The sequence below is a fragment of the Pteropus medius genome, unplaced genomic scaffold (assembly GCF_902729225.1).
Source record: "Pteropus medius unplaced genomic scaffold, Ma_sr-lr_union100, whole genome shotgun sequence".
In the NCBI taxonomy this organism is placed as follows: Eukaryota; Metazoa; Chordata; class Mammalia; order Chiroptera; family Pteropodidae; genus Pteropus; species Pteropus medius.
The window spans coordinates 368,243-382,061 of record NW_024349801.1 but is presented as its reverse complement, the minus strand read 5'-3'; the positions used below and the strand labels follow the sequence as shown (position 1 = coordinate 382,061).

Sequence of the window (13,819 nt, the reverse complement as noted above, 5' to 3'; positions counted from 1 at the left end):
GAAGGGGACACACACAAATAATTAAATAAGTATATTGGGGAGAGATGAATGCTTTAAAGAAAATCATTCTTCAAGAATAAGGGTGAGGCAGGATAGTAGCCTAGGGAAGTTCCCCCTCCCCTCCAGGGGCAGCTCTGGAATTTTTCCTTAGTCCTTTACTTAGCCCTCTCCTTGCTTTGATTCTGAGGAGACAAGGCACAAGGCTGGGAGGGAGTGGGGGGGAAACAGGATAAATGGCCTTGGGCTGCCCTTCCCTTCCAGGTGGCGTGAGAAACAAGCCAAGACCCAATGGCAAGATGGATAGTCTTGGGACACCCAAGGAAACAAAAGCCTGTAATTCAGACAGCTCAGGGCAGACTCCCTCTCTCTGAACTGCCTGCACTCTCTCTTAAGTGTGTATTTTTCCTTTAATAAAACTTGCACTTGTTGCTTATCATGTTTTTTAATTCTTTCTCATGGCATAAGACAAGAACCTGGTCACTAAGCTCCAGGGCAGGGTCCCTCTTTGGACTCCTGCCCCATGGAGTCTCTGACATCAAGGGCATGTAGAATGATGCAAGTGTTCTTATTTTAAATAGGACAGTAAGTAAAGTCATCTCTGGAGGTGACATTTGAGCAGAGATCTGAATGAACTGTGAGAGCTCTGAGTAAAGAAGGGGTGGGTGGAACAGAATGGGGAAGCAAGGTAACCAAGGGCTATCATACATATTTTCATAGGACAAAATAAAGAGTCTGGCTTTTACTCCGGGTGACATGTGGTCACTGGGGAGAGAAGTATTGAGTAGAGAAGGGATATGATCTGACTTAGATTTTAACAAGATTGCCCTGGCTGCTGTGTTAAGAATAAACTTCTGGGGGCAAAGGCAGAAGTAGAGGGACCTTTTAGGAGGCCATTGCAATAATCTTGGCCAGAATAATGGTAGCATATTATAGAGAAGTAGGCGTGGAGTTGGTGAGAAGTAGTCAGATTTAGTTGGTCAGGTGGAACAGACAGGATCTGCAGTCAGAACAGATGTGGGCGTGAGATAGAAGTTAAGGATGACTCCAAGGATAAGCAGTTGAGTAAACGGTACTAGTTACCACTGTCAACCTTAAAAAAGCTAGTTATTTTACCAGCAAAAAATGAGTTTATCCAGGAATGGCAGAGAAATTGCAGTCAGGACATGCAAACTATGGTGAACTACAGGCAAACCTGGAGAACAAAAAAAAGGACACATTATTTTATAGAGAAAAAGGAGGAAGTCGGGAGGGGGCAGTTAAAAAGCAAAAGTCCATTGGAAGAGAGCGAAAGTTCAGAGTCGGGGTGGCTTCTCATTGGCTGGACTGTTGCTGCCCAAAGAGAAAATCTTCTTTCTTCTTCTTGCAGTAAAGTAAGCTTCTTCCTCCCCAAATTTGTAAGGTAAGCTGTGATGGATGGTACCTTCCTGAGAGCTCTACCTTTAGGGTTTCTCCACTCCACTTTGAATGAGGTTTTCCTTTGTTCATTTTCACACCTCAGTGGAGAAAGGTTAGGTTTAGAGAGGAAATCAGGATTGAGGCTTTGGATATACGAAGTTGCCAATTAGACATCCAACTAGAGAGGTTGAGGAGGCTATTGTTTATACGAATCCAAAGTTCACAGAACTAATCAAAACTGCAAAACTCAGGATCGGTCTACGCACGATGGCATCGAGCCTGAATGGGACCATCTGAAAGTGTTGGACAGAGTCCCAGCACGAGCGGGGGACGGAGGGGAGCGGTCAAGTGGTGGATCCTGCAAGCGGACGATGAGAGATCCATAAGGGGAAAGGACCGGATCTTAAAGAAACTCGTCAGGAGTTTGGGGGCGGGTGGGCAACCTTCGAGCAGAGGGATCCGCATTTGCGAAGACAGGACTCAGCACAAGACACAACGGGCCGGGAAATGGTGGAGGCCACAGCTGAGGTTGAGAGCCGCACGCACCCACAGTGTCCTGGCGTCACGAGGCACTTTGCCTCGCCCCCAAATTCCTCTCTGCCGGCCCAAGCGAGCCCGCGCTAGACCTGGCTACACCCGTCCAAGCGGCGTTGCCAGGACCAGGATCCGCCGAGAGGTGCGGAGCCACCCGCAGCCAGCCGAGTCTCGCGAGAGCCCGGCTTCGCTGGCCCAGCATGCCCCGCGCCACAGCCGCCGCCGCCGCTGCTGCCGCCGCCGCCGCCGCCGCGCCGCGGCTTGGGGGCGGGAGTCTGGGGGAGGGTAGCGGAGCCGGCGCCGCCGCCATGTTGGGTCTGAGGCGGCTGCTGTAGGCGCCGACGGAGCGAGCGGGCGTGCGGAGCGGCGACCGCGGTGTGGGATCTGCCTCTCTGCTAGCGGCCAGGAGCGGCGGCGGCGCCATGAGCGGGGGCACCCCTTACATCGGCAGCAAGATCAGCCTTATCTCCAAGGCAGAGATCCGCTACGAAGGCATCCTCTACACCATCGACACCGAGAACTCCACCGTAGCCCTCGCCAAAGGTACTCCGGGGTGGGGCGCCGGGACGGGCGTCCGCTTGCGGTTGTGCCCGGCTCTCCGCCCGCGGCCTCGTCGCTCCCTTCCCGTCCCCTCTGCTGTCTTCCGGGAGGCCGCTCCCTACCCTCCCTCCGTGCCCCGGCGTCGCGAGCCGCGGCCTCCCCGGCTTCCACCGCCGAGGTCCGCGCCTTCCATCCGGGAACTGCAGGACCGCGAGTGGGGCGGGCGGGGTGGCCCTGAGGTCCCAGAACGGGCAGGAGAACACGGAGATGCGTGTCTTCCAACTCCGAAATTCGGTGGTTCTGTCGTCTCACCACAAAACAAAGCCTGAGTAGTCAAAGAATTTTTCCGCCTCGCTTAAGTTTCGTGCTGATTTGTTGATTCTACAGCACCATTTTCTCACGCTCTCAGTTTCGGTTTGTGGCGATATTCCTCAGGTGAACTGTAAGTAATGTGCCAAAACTTTGGGCTTGTTGTGCGACGCAGCTGGTCTCGAGCAGATCACATCTCTCGTCTCCTGTGTGGTATTTACCTGTTAAACCGGAATTCTTCTCAAAGCCTGTTTGTGCAACCATCTTTTTTTAAATGCTTGCTGCACTCGCGTCGACCCTGTTTCTGGAAACTGAGTGGAGTCGTGGGTTCAAGTTTGATCCAGGACCTTTGTTCCAAAGGCAGATAGATATGAGTGGTCCGTGGATGCCTGTGAAGAGTGTTGAGGAGGAAGATGTCTTACCCATAGTGTTTAGCATCGCCACAGTCTCTGTGGGTTTTGTTTCCGTTCCACACGCGCTGGGCCTTCTTTCTCTCATAAGTTTGGAACACTGAGGAGAGGGAAGCAAGATAACTCAAGCAATTTTCCCAGCACATCTAGTAGACTTATGGAATAAATAGCATGGTAGGGTCAGAGGTCCAGGGATAGGAAGAAATTTTCTAAATCTGTAAATACAAATTTAACTGATGGGAAACTCATTTCACAGTATCAAACATGTATTTAATGACATTTTTTGGATGCTCTGCTATATCCTTTTAAATAGCACTCGTGTTGGGACAAATTTTATATCTGGTTAGGGAGCTTTACTTTTATCTTGTCTAGTTTCCATTTCTTTTTTTTCCCCCAAATGTATATTTAGCTGTATAGTGTTTTAGTTTTTCTGACTTAAGGAAATTATAAAAAAGGCTCTCTAAAGTTCTTGGTGAGGGCCACATACGGGTTGAAACAGTATTTCTCACTAAAGTGGTTTATAAACTTTTTAAAAACCTCTGTTTTACCTAATCTGAATTTTAAGGTGTCTTATTAGCTTTGTGACTTGTCAGCAAGTTTACTGTGGTACTTGTACAAAGAAAAAATTCATCCATTTTTAGATTTCTAATATATTAACTTCAGTGTTTTAAAACGCTCTTAATATGCTCTTCTATGCAAGAACCTAATGTTAATGACCCAGTTTTAAAAAAAACTCAACAGCTTTTAGAGTCAATAAACATTCTATTAGTCTGTAATAGTTAAATTCATGTCACACATAATTTGTTCCTTGTATCATGATAAATATGCCATATAAGTATAGCAGTGAAAAGATTTTTTTAATCATTAAATTTATATAGCTTTGATATTTAATCCCACATGCATAATATATGCTTTTTCTTAAGCAGTATAAGTTAATTTGAAACAGATTTGGGAATTTAATTGTTTGCAAAAATTGGATTTACCAAATTTTGGCATATTATTCTACTTGGCAGGATCTAATCTAAAACTGCTATATAACTTTCCGGTCAACACTGGGCTCTTAGTTCACATTTCAAAAAGAAGTAGGGTGTCTGGTATTGAAATTCTAGAATTTACATGACTTGCTGAATAATTTTATATACGAAATTTCATCTTTTTCAAAATTTGGATGAAAACGGCAGCCTAACATTAAAGCCAAAAGTTTATTCATGGAGTTTAGAATACAGTTCGCATTTGGACTTAGAGATCCCGATTACTCTTTTTGAAATGTAGATTGAGTTAATTTCTTTAACATTCTTAGAATTCTCATTAGGATATTAATTTTTAACTCCCTCTGAAGTTAATATTTTCCTTTTTTTACTGTGAAATATAACCACATATGTTGAAAAGATACATTGATAAAAATGAAATATTTATAAACAAAACTCCTTGTAATACCACCCAGGCCAAAACAGACCTTGCCAGCATTCCAGAAGCCCCCCACCCTCTGCATCTTCCCATAATGACTACTGCCCTCTTAAACTAGATATAAATGTTATTCTGACATTTATAGTTTTATCACTTAAGTTTACATTCCTAAATAATAGAGTTTAGCTTTGTCCATTTTCGAACTTTATATAAATGGACTCATCGTGTATGTATTTCATTTTGGCTTTTGTGTGGCATAGTATTCCATCGTGAATATAACCGGTTTATCTATTCTGCAGTTGTTTTGGATATTCTATAGTTGATGTTTAAGTGTTTACAGTTTTTGACTTTTGTGAACATTGCCTTTATGAACATTTGTGTTTAAGTGCACTGACATTTATGGCATTTTCCTGAGGGTGTATACTTTGAATTGCTAAGTCATGAGGAATGTGTGTATTAGGTAACGCCAAGCAGTTTTCCAAAGTAGTAGTTTACTAGTTTTTGTTTCAATTATTAGTATATAAGAGTTCTAATTGTTCTACATCTCTCACCAACAATATTGAGTATTAGATATTTTAATTCTCGTCAATCTGGTGTGTATGTAGCTTTACCTGGTTTTAATCTCCCTGATTACTAATAAGGTGAATACCGTTTCATATCTTGGTTATTTGGATTTCATCTTTCATGAAGTGCCTTTGAAATCTTTTGCGCATTTTTCTATTTGAAATGCATATCTTTCTAAAATTTAGTCTTCTGAATATGAATTCTTTGCTAGATGTTGCAATTACCTTTTCTCCTTTAATGGGTTTTGTTTGTTTGTTTCGGTGAACAGAGTTTTTCATTTTAATGTAGACATGTTCGTCACTTTTTCTTTATGGCTAATGTTTATTTTCTTTTTAGGAATTTTTCAAAACCCAAAGGTCATGGAGATATTTTGATTGTCTTTTCAAAGCTTTTGTTTTGCCCTTTACATTTAGGTTTGCGATGCACTTAAAATTGATTTGGGATGATATGAGGTATTTAAATCTTTAAATTTAGTAATGGACCATATAAACTTGGTTTATATGGTCCAGGTTATATAATTTAGGTTCTTTACTTGGATATTACTTACAGTTTAAATCCACCTGAAACTATAAAATACTCTTGAAATTTTGGACTAGTTACGTTTGATGTGGCATATAATTAGGGTAGACTATATGGCCTGGTTTGTTCTGGTGGAAAGTCCTTGTTTGTGCCTGTGGTTCTGGCATAATTATTAAAACATCTCTTTTCTCTCTTAGAAGTGTTTCTGTTTGGGGAATAAATTGTGTGGTCACACTATATATGATCAAAAGCCCAGTCCCAGAGGTATTGCTAAATGGGTGATGTCTTTTATTTTCTGCTAGAGATTTCACAGATTAGCTCTTAATTCTGTAAAAGTGAAATTGAGGTAAATTTGATGGGCTTTAATACTCAGAGTCTTCTAAATAAGGTCAAGAAGTCTTAAAGGCAACCTAGAAAGACTTTGACGTCAGTCTGTTATGTGAATAGATAATCTTGAGTTGTTTGTTTTTGTCGCAGCTCTGAGTTTATTTTATTCCTAGCGCTGATCATGACCTACCTACGTGTAATCTTCTTTGCTTATTTGCATGTGTTTATTGTCTGTGCTCACCCTCCCTCTCCCCATAGAGTCTAAGCTCCTGGGATGAACAAATGTTTATTTAATGAATGAGTAAATGGAAGTTATTTAACATTTAATTTATTAGTCTTGTAGAAATCTCTTGGGGGTATCTCTAAATAATGCTTTTCTATATTCAAAATTGTATTTCTCTTTAAAATTCTAATATCTAACATATGTTGCCCCCACAAAAACAGAGATTTTGGAGAATGAGGATACAAGTGGATAAATCTTATGACAAAATTGATATTGTTGGGGAGAAAGTTTTACCTTGTAAAACTCAATTATAATTTTCATTTAAAGTTTAAGGGAAAAATCAGTCCAGTATATTTGCGGGAATGGCAAGATTGTGACATACATGAGTAGCTTGTGGAATATTTCCAATTACATATGTAAATATGACGCCCAAGCACATACTAGATCCTGAATACCAAGAGATTCCCCAGAGTGGAAGTTCTGTGAAGGCACAATTTTTGTCTCATTTGTTGCTGTATCCTCAGTGCTTAGAACAGTGCCTGGCACATAGCAGGCCCTTGGTAAAATTTGAATAAATGAAAGGACACTTGTAGTTATTGAAGCTTTCTAATTATAGGGACTACAAAGTTAGAAGAAACACATTTCCTGTAAACATTTTACACACACACACACACATACACATATATGTAAACACTATTTAAATGAAATGGGCTAAAATTAATTCCTATCTAACATTTAGTTAGCTGTACTTCAATACTGCATTACTGAAATGAAAACCTGGTTGCTTCTGCAGTAGGAAAAGAGCCTTTGTGAAGAAAAATGATTATTATATAAGTTAGCAGCTTTTAAAATGATATGTCCCTTAAAAATCAAGGAATTGGTGGAGGAATGTAAAAACAGGTAAATTGGTAATGTAGTATTTCTTTAATCATCTGCTAAATCTTGCCCATTGGTGGAGCTTACCCACTTCTTGATTATTAATTAGCCACATAGTCGCAAACTCCACTGCGGGAAGGAGAGCTTTATATGATGGATGAAATACCTGTGAAATGCTTTATTGATTTCTTGCATTATCATATGAGTTGGGGACCTAAATCTAGCCAAGCACAAAATCACTACCCAGAATGTTAAAGATCTAGGGAAACTTCAAGCTGTAATTTCTTTTGGTTGCCCTATTTAGTAAGGTTGCCAGAACTTGGAGCCTTAGAAACAGTTTATTGTTGCTGTGTAGTCCAAAGAAATACTTGCTAATGCTGGAAGTCTGAAATCAGGTGTCAAAAATTAACTACATTTTGAAGTGGAGTAAGATAAGCCATGACTTTCTGAATCAAAAATAGAGAAAACAGCATAAAGCCTGAAGAAAACAATAGAAGGAAAGAAATAGGAAAAGTACTTTTCACTTTCCCACACTCCCTTGATAACTTTACTTCTCTATCTTGCTTAAATTGCAGGAGTAATTGTGACAGTTAAGTACCGAGCATGTACTCTCAACCCCCTTCCCTTCTGCTTTCTTGCACAAGCTTGAAGAAACATAGATATGCTGACCAGTTTCACTCTAAGCTTATGTTCATTAACTCCAGTAGTCATATTTCCATAGTCCGTTCATTCCATTTTTCTGTATGTTGATTCAATTCCTTCTGTTTTCCTCAGATCTCTGACATCTCTTCACTTTTAGCCTGTGAACCTTGCTTCCTGTTTGAGAAAAGAATAGCAGACAGAAGAGAATTTTGATCAGTTCATCCCACACATACCCAATTACCTGCATCTGTGTCCCAAACCTCTATCTTTTCTCTCAATATAGAGAAACTGTTCTTCCTTCCACTTGTGCAGTAGATTTCATCCCCTCTTGATGATTCTAGGACATTGTTGCAGCGGTTCTCTACTCTCTCCGATGTATTCAGTTTTTCCTTCTCTATCAGATCTTTTCTGTCTACTAACAGATGCACTGTTATTTCACCCATCTTAAAAACAGCAGCAACAACAAAACACTGCCAGTCTTAACTGCATTTCCTCTTACCTACTGCTCTATTTCTATCCTTTACACCAGAACTCCTTGAAGGAGTTTTCTGCACCATGTGTTTCTGATATTTTTTGAGCCCATTTTATTTAGGTTTTTATTCCCACAAATGAGAAACTGTTCTTATCAAGGTTACCAAGGACTTCTATGTTGCTAGAACCAGTGGTGGTTCTTATCCTCAGTTTACTTGACCAATCAGCAATATACGGCACAATTGGTCTTTTCTCCTTGAAACATACTTTTCACTTGACTTTATCCTGATTTTCTCTCATACCTCACTGGTCGCGTCTCACTCTCCTTTGTTACTGCCTCACCTCCTAAACCTCCAAATGTTAGAGAGGTCCAGGGCTTAGTTTTCGCTCTGTGTCTCTTTTAAAAATTATTTGCTTATTTATTGTCTGCATTCTTCTCTTGATGATCTCATGTAGTTCATGGCTTCATACAGTATACGCTGCTGACTCTTTTCTCCAACCTATACCTCTGAACTCCTGGCTTGTACAGTAAGACCTCACTTAACATCGTCTATAGGTTATGTGACTTTAAGTGAAACAACCATAACAAAACCAATTTTACTGTAGGCTAGTTGATATAAACAAAAGTTCCTAGGCATCTTACTAATGTTATAATGAAACTGTTATTCTAGAGCCTCCTGTATATCCAGCTGCCTCCTTAACATCTCCACCTGGAGGGATGTCTGCGGGGTATCTCTCATTCAACCTGTTTCTCCATCAGCCTTCTCAATCTAATTGAATGACAGCTTATTCTTTTAGTTGGTAAGACCAAAAACTTTTGAGTCATCCTTAATTCCTCTGTTTCTCTCACACTTCATGTGTTTCTGATCCTATCAGCTCTACTTTCAATATATATCCAGAATTTGACCTCTTAACACCTCAACTGCTCTACTCTGGTTCATTATCTCTCACCAGTCTATTCAGAGTCACCCAGGGGTTCTTGTTTCTTGTTTACAGTGTTGGCCTCTTACTTGATTCCCTCCCCACCCAATATTGCTTGAGTGCATTTTTGTCATTGTTTAAAAAAAAAAAAAAAAGAAATATGTGGGCAAATTTTCTTAGTGAACCTGTTTTTCTTGATTACTTGATTGCCTGGTCAGCTACATTACTCCAAATTCAGAATCTTTATTCTATAGAACATTGACGTTATTGGTTTGTTGTATTCTAACATTCTGATGTCGTTGATGCCAATCTAATTCTCAGTCATTTTTCTTTCTGGAAATTTTATTTTTGGCATTTGGAATATTAACCACACTGGTGGGTTTTTTCCTGAGTGGTTCTCCGTGGACCTTGTAAATCTGAAGACTCAAGTCTCTTTAACCTAATAAATTTACTTTCTCAAATTAGTTTGTTTTGTTCCTGCTCCTCCCCTTCTGAGCGCTGTTTGATTTGTTTTTTAATTCCTATTGGATGCATTTATCTTTTTTCCTTTTATATCATATTTTTATATCTCTGTCTCTTAGTTTTATAGTTTGGAAGATTAAAATGTAAAACCAACCACAAGGAAGAATGCCCAACTGAAAGAAGCTTAGCAAGTCAAGATTAAATTTTGACTGCAGATTGGACATGCTTTTACTCCTGTTGCTAAATCCTATTAAAACTACATGAGAGAGACTTTTTAAAAGGCATAAATCCATAAAGCTGCAGTCCCCAACATTTTGGGTCTCAGGGACCGGTGCTGCTATGAGAATTTCATGCCTGATGATCTGAGGTGACGCTGAGGTGGTGATGCTGGCGCTGGGGAGCGGCTGAAAATACAGATGAAGCTTCGCTCACTTGCCTGTCGTTCATCTGCTGTGTGGCCTGGTTCCTAACAGGCCATGGACCAGTACCGGTCCACAGCCTGGGGGTTGGGGACCCCTGCTCTAGAGAGAGAGGATAAGGTAGAGGTTCTGGAGAAACCTAGGCACAGTTGAGAACAGAGGTACCAACCACACGAAAGACGAAATGGGGCAAATAAGGGAAGCTCGTATCTGCCTGGTACTTATTATTTAATAAGCTATCAAGATTATTACTGAGTGCCTACTACGAATACATGCTGGACACTGTACTAGGTGCTAGGAAACAAAAGAGCAGCAGTACAGACAAGATTCTCGAGGACACAGCATTTAAGTTAGAGCCTGACATATAAGTCACAATTAGCATATCTAGATATGCTAGGATATCTAGGAAGAAGTGTCCAGTCTCAGGCCACAAGAAGTTTGCAGTCTATGCAGAAAGCAAACACAGCCACAAAGTCCAAGGCTTGTCCTGGCCCACAACATCTTGCAATTCAGGTAAGGCAAGACCATACTAGGTGTAATTTAGGTCTTCAGGTCAATCAAGTTCCTTCAGATCTGGGACCTTTTCACAACATTTCTTTGAAATGGAATGCTCTTCCCCTGCTCCTTACATGGTTATTGAAGAAATGAGCAATGTAACAGATTGAGAAAGAAGTCACAAAGGAAGGAGAAGAACTAACAGCCCTGGAAGGCTCAAGTGCCAGTGAAAATGTCAAATAACAGACTTGCGGAAAACCCCTCCCCCCTCTTATTTAGCTTCCACTGCTGAATTTATCTTAATTTATTCAGTCTGTCATTTGAATGGCAGGCTAACAAGTCTGAGTTTTCTTGGCGAATTATAGGGAGCCATTGAGAGTGTTTAGCCAATAGAGTGACATACAGAGTCCAGTTTTAGGAGGTTTCCGCTGGAATCTTTTAAGAGTTTGGAAAAGAGAAAATGTAGGCCTAAATTAGTTAAAATAGAGAGGAAGGATCAGATGCATGAGAAATTAGGAGCATGGGTCAGAAAGGGAACAGGAAGGAGTTAAGCGATGGTCCATATAGTGTTTTTTATCAGCTAGAATTGGGAATGGATCAAGAGGGAATCAGGTTTATTCTTTGGATTCTGCTTGAGCATCATCACCCCTACAAAGCATTCCCTGATTCTCTTAGCCAGGAAGCGTTAGGGACACCTTCTGTGTTCTCATTTTATCTTCTGTTTTCTTCTTGAGCTTATCAAGCTTTTCTTCTTATGTTTCACTACTAGCCATCAGCATCTTTTCCTCCCTTGTGTCCCTTGTACATCACAAATTAACTATTTGTTGAGCACATGAAGGGTTATTATTTCTGAAAATTTTCCTTGGTCAGAAAGTATGTAGTTGAACAACTTAATATTTAATGGGAAAAGAGTGAAATGAAGATAGTATTAAGGATATTGTATGTAGTATTACCCATCAGTAATAATTACTATAGATCAATTTTCTTTTGCCATCCTGTGCTTTCTAGAAAGGTTTCAAGACCTTATCTACAGTTTCAAAGAGGTCCTTGTAAATGTGTTTTGTGTTTTTTCTGTTGTTTTGTTGTTGCATCACCATCTAAATTTTCAAATTGCTACCAGAGGGAAGAGGAGAAGAGGAGGTAGATGGGGTAAAGGGGATCAAATATGTGGTGACAAAAACAAATCTAACTATGGGAGGTGAACATACAGTGTAAAAATATATATACCTCACTATTAAAATGTACTGCTAAAACTTATTAGATTTCGTTAACCAATGTCACCGTAAAAAATTATATACATTTAAATAAATATTCAAATTGCTTTTTTGTTTTTACAATGCTCTCTTCTTGCCACTCTCCCTAAATTCTTATTCTCACTAGTAATTACTTTCTCAAATTAGTTTATTTTAACATATATATATATATATATATATATATATATATGCACTCATTGTAAAATTCTTATGGTTGAGGAATGATATATCTGAGTAAATCTGCATATATTAATAATCCAAGGGGAAGAATCTTGTATAGAAGCAAGTGTAGTTGCAAATGAGAGGAGCTAATTAACTGAGCAAGGTCTCAAACCTAAAATTGTGGGAAATGACTTTGGGTTAAAAAAAAATAAGTCTCAAAAAACCACCTCCACTGCCTGCCCCCCCCCAAAAAAAAGCAAAGAAGAGTAAAGAACATGAGTGAAGATGGCGAAATGTATTAATGAAAAGGACAAGATGGTTTTGGGTCTTTTTAGTCAAACAGAGGTTACATCAGCCTTTAAAATTAAGTGGTAAGAAGTTAGTTTTAAGTTGGTAAGGAGTTGATTTTTTAGAATGAAAAGGTGGGAGGAAAGTGATCTGGGTTGTGAACTCTGGAAGTGGAGGTGGACTTTTTTCCCCTCGAGTCACCAGTGATTGGCATGTGATAAGTGCTGAGAAGATTGAGAATATTGCAAAGAGGGGGTCGGTAGTAATGTCTCTAATAGAGGTGACAAGTCTCTAGTAGGTCCAAGAAGAGATAATGGAGGCTGGGGACAGACGTTTTCACTTGGCACAGTAACAATCCCTAACAGAAAGAAGGTGGTATGAGTAAGAGTGAAGAAGGGGCCAAAGAAGAGAGTACAGGTGTGCAGAAAGCGGAGGTTTGAAGAGGCAGGCTGTGAATGTGATTCAAAGAGCAGGCCTGTGGAATCTTATTTTTTAAAGCTCCCCTCCCAAGTAAGAAATCCAGAACCTGCTTACTAGCATTGTGCCATGAGGGTCTGTGTTAGAGTACTGTATTATAGAGGAAACAGCTTTATAAGTGGTGGTCTTTTAGTATTTAAGTAATTAAATCTTATGTTAGCCTATACATAACAGCTTATACCAAATATGTATTATCTCAAATGGTTTCAGCAAGGGTTATTGTATGATACTCAGGGTGCAACATGAACAGTACTTATGGATAAAATAACAGAAAGAGAAGAAAAATACCAAGTGCACCCTTTTACCATTTATTTTCCTGGTTTGATGCTCATATATATATATATATATATATGTTGTTTTTTAAGTATGCTGGCGTTTTTTTTTTCTGTTCTCTTCCCGTTGATGTCCAGTTGCGATTTCTCACTTTTTACTGTAAATTGCCATTTTATTCTAAGTACGTTTATTGTATAATTTAATTCAATTCCCTTGATATTAAACAATGTTCAGTAATTTTAGAAATAGTTTCATAGCTTTTTCCATTGTGATATTTATTCAAGAAATAGTCACATGTCAGCAACATGTAGGACACTGTTAAATACTGTAGGAGTTGTGAAGATGGTTTAGATATAGATCTTTTTCCTGAACTTTCGATTCTGGAAAGAGGAGCTATAGGCAGTGGTGGACTGCTGTGATTTTTAGAGGAAGAATATAATACATCTACCTGGGAATATTACTGGGGGAGTTGTGTGATAGGTAATTTGTGTCAGCTCAACTGGGCCACAGTGCCCAGATATTTGTTCAAATATTCTGGATGTTTCTGTAAAGATATTTTTTGGGCGCGAGTAATACTTAAATCTATGGACTTCGAGGAAAGCAGATTACTCTTTATGATATGGTGGACCTCATCTAATTGGTTGAAGACCTTACTAGAACAAAGACTGCCTCTGAGTAAGAAGGAATTCATCCAGAAGACCACCTTTGGACTCAAACTGTGATTCTTTTTTACAACTCCAGCCTGCCAGCCTGTAAGGCAGATTTTGGATTTTCACAGCCAGCTACTTAAAATAAGTGCATGGCCCAACATCATATTGGTTCTGTTTCTCTAGAGAACCCTGACAAATACAA

General features: G+C 39.8%; 1 protein-coding gene across 2 annotated transcripts in view; it reads left to right on the top strand.

Moving 5' to 3' along the window:
• The first annotated feature begins 2,164 nt into the window (after positions 1 to 2,164).
• The window catches only part of LSM14A (LSM14A mRNA processing body assembly factor), a 48,256-nt gene continuing 36,601 nt past the window's right edge, over positions 2,165 to 13,819 (top strand). The window contains exon 1 of one of the 2 annotated variants that reach the window (XM_039888575.1): positions 2,165 to 2,472. In XM_039888575.1, the coding sequence (XP_039744509.1) occupies positions 2,352 to 2,472 (121 nt within the window). In that variant the 5' untranslated portion in view covers positions 2,165 to 2,351. The remainder of the gene's footprint in view (positions 2,473 to 13,819) is intronic. The other variant, XM_039888576.1, reaches the window with a different exon arrangement.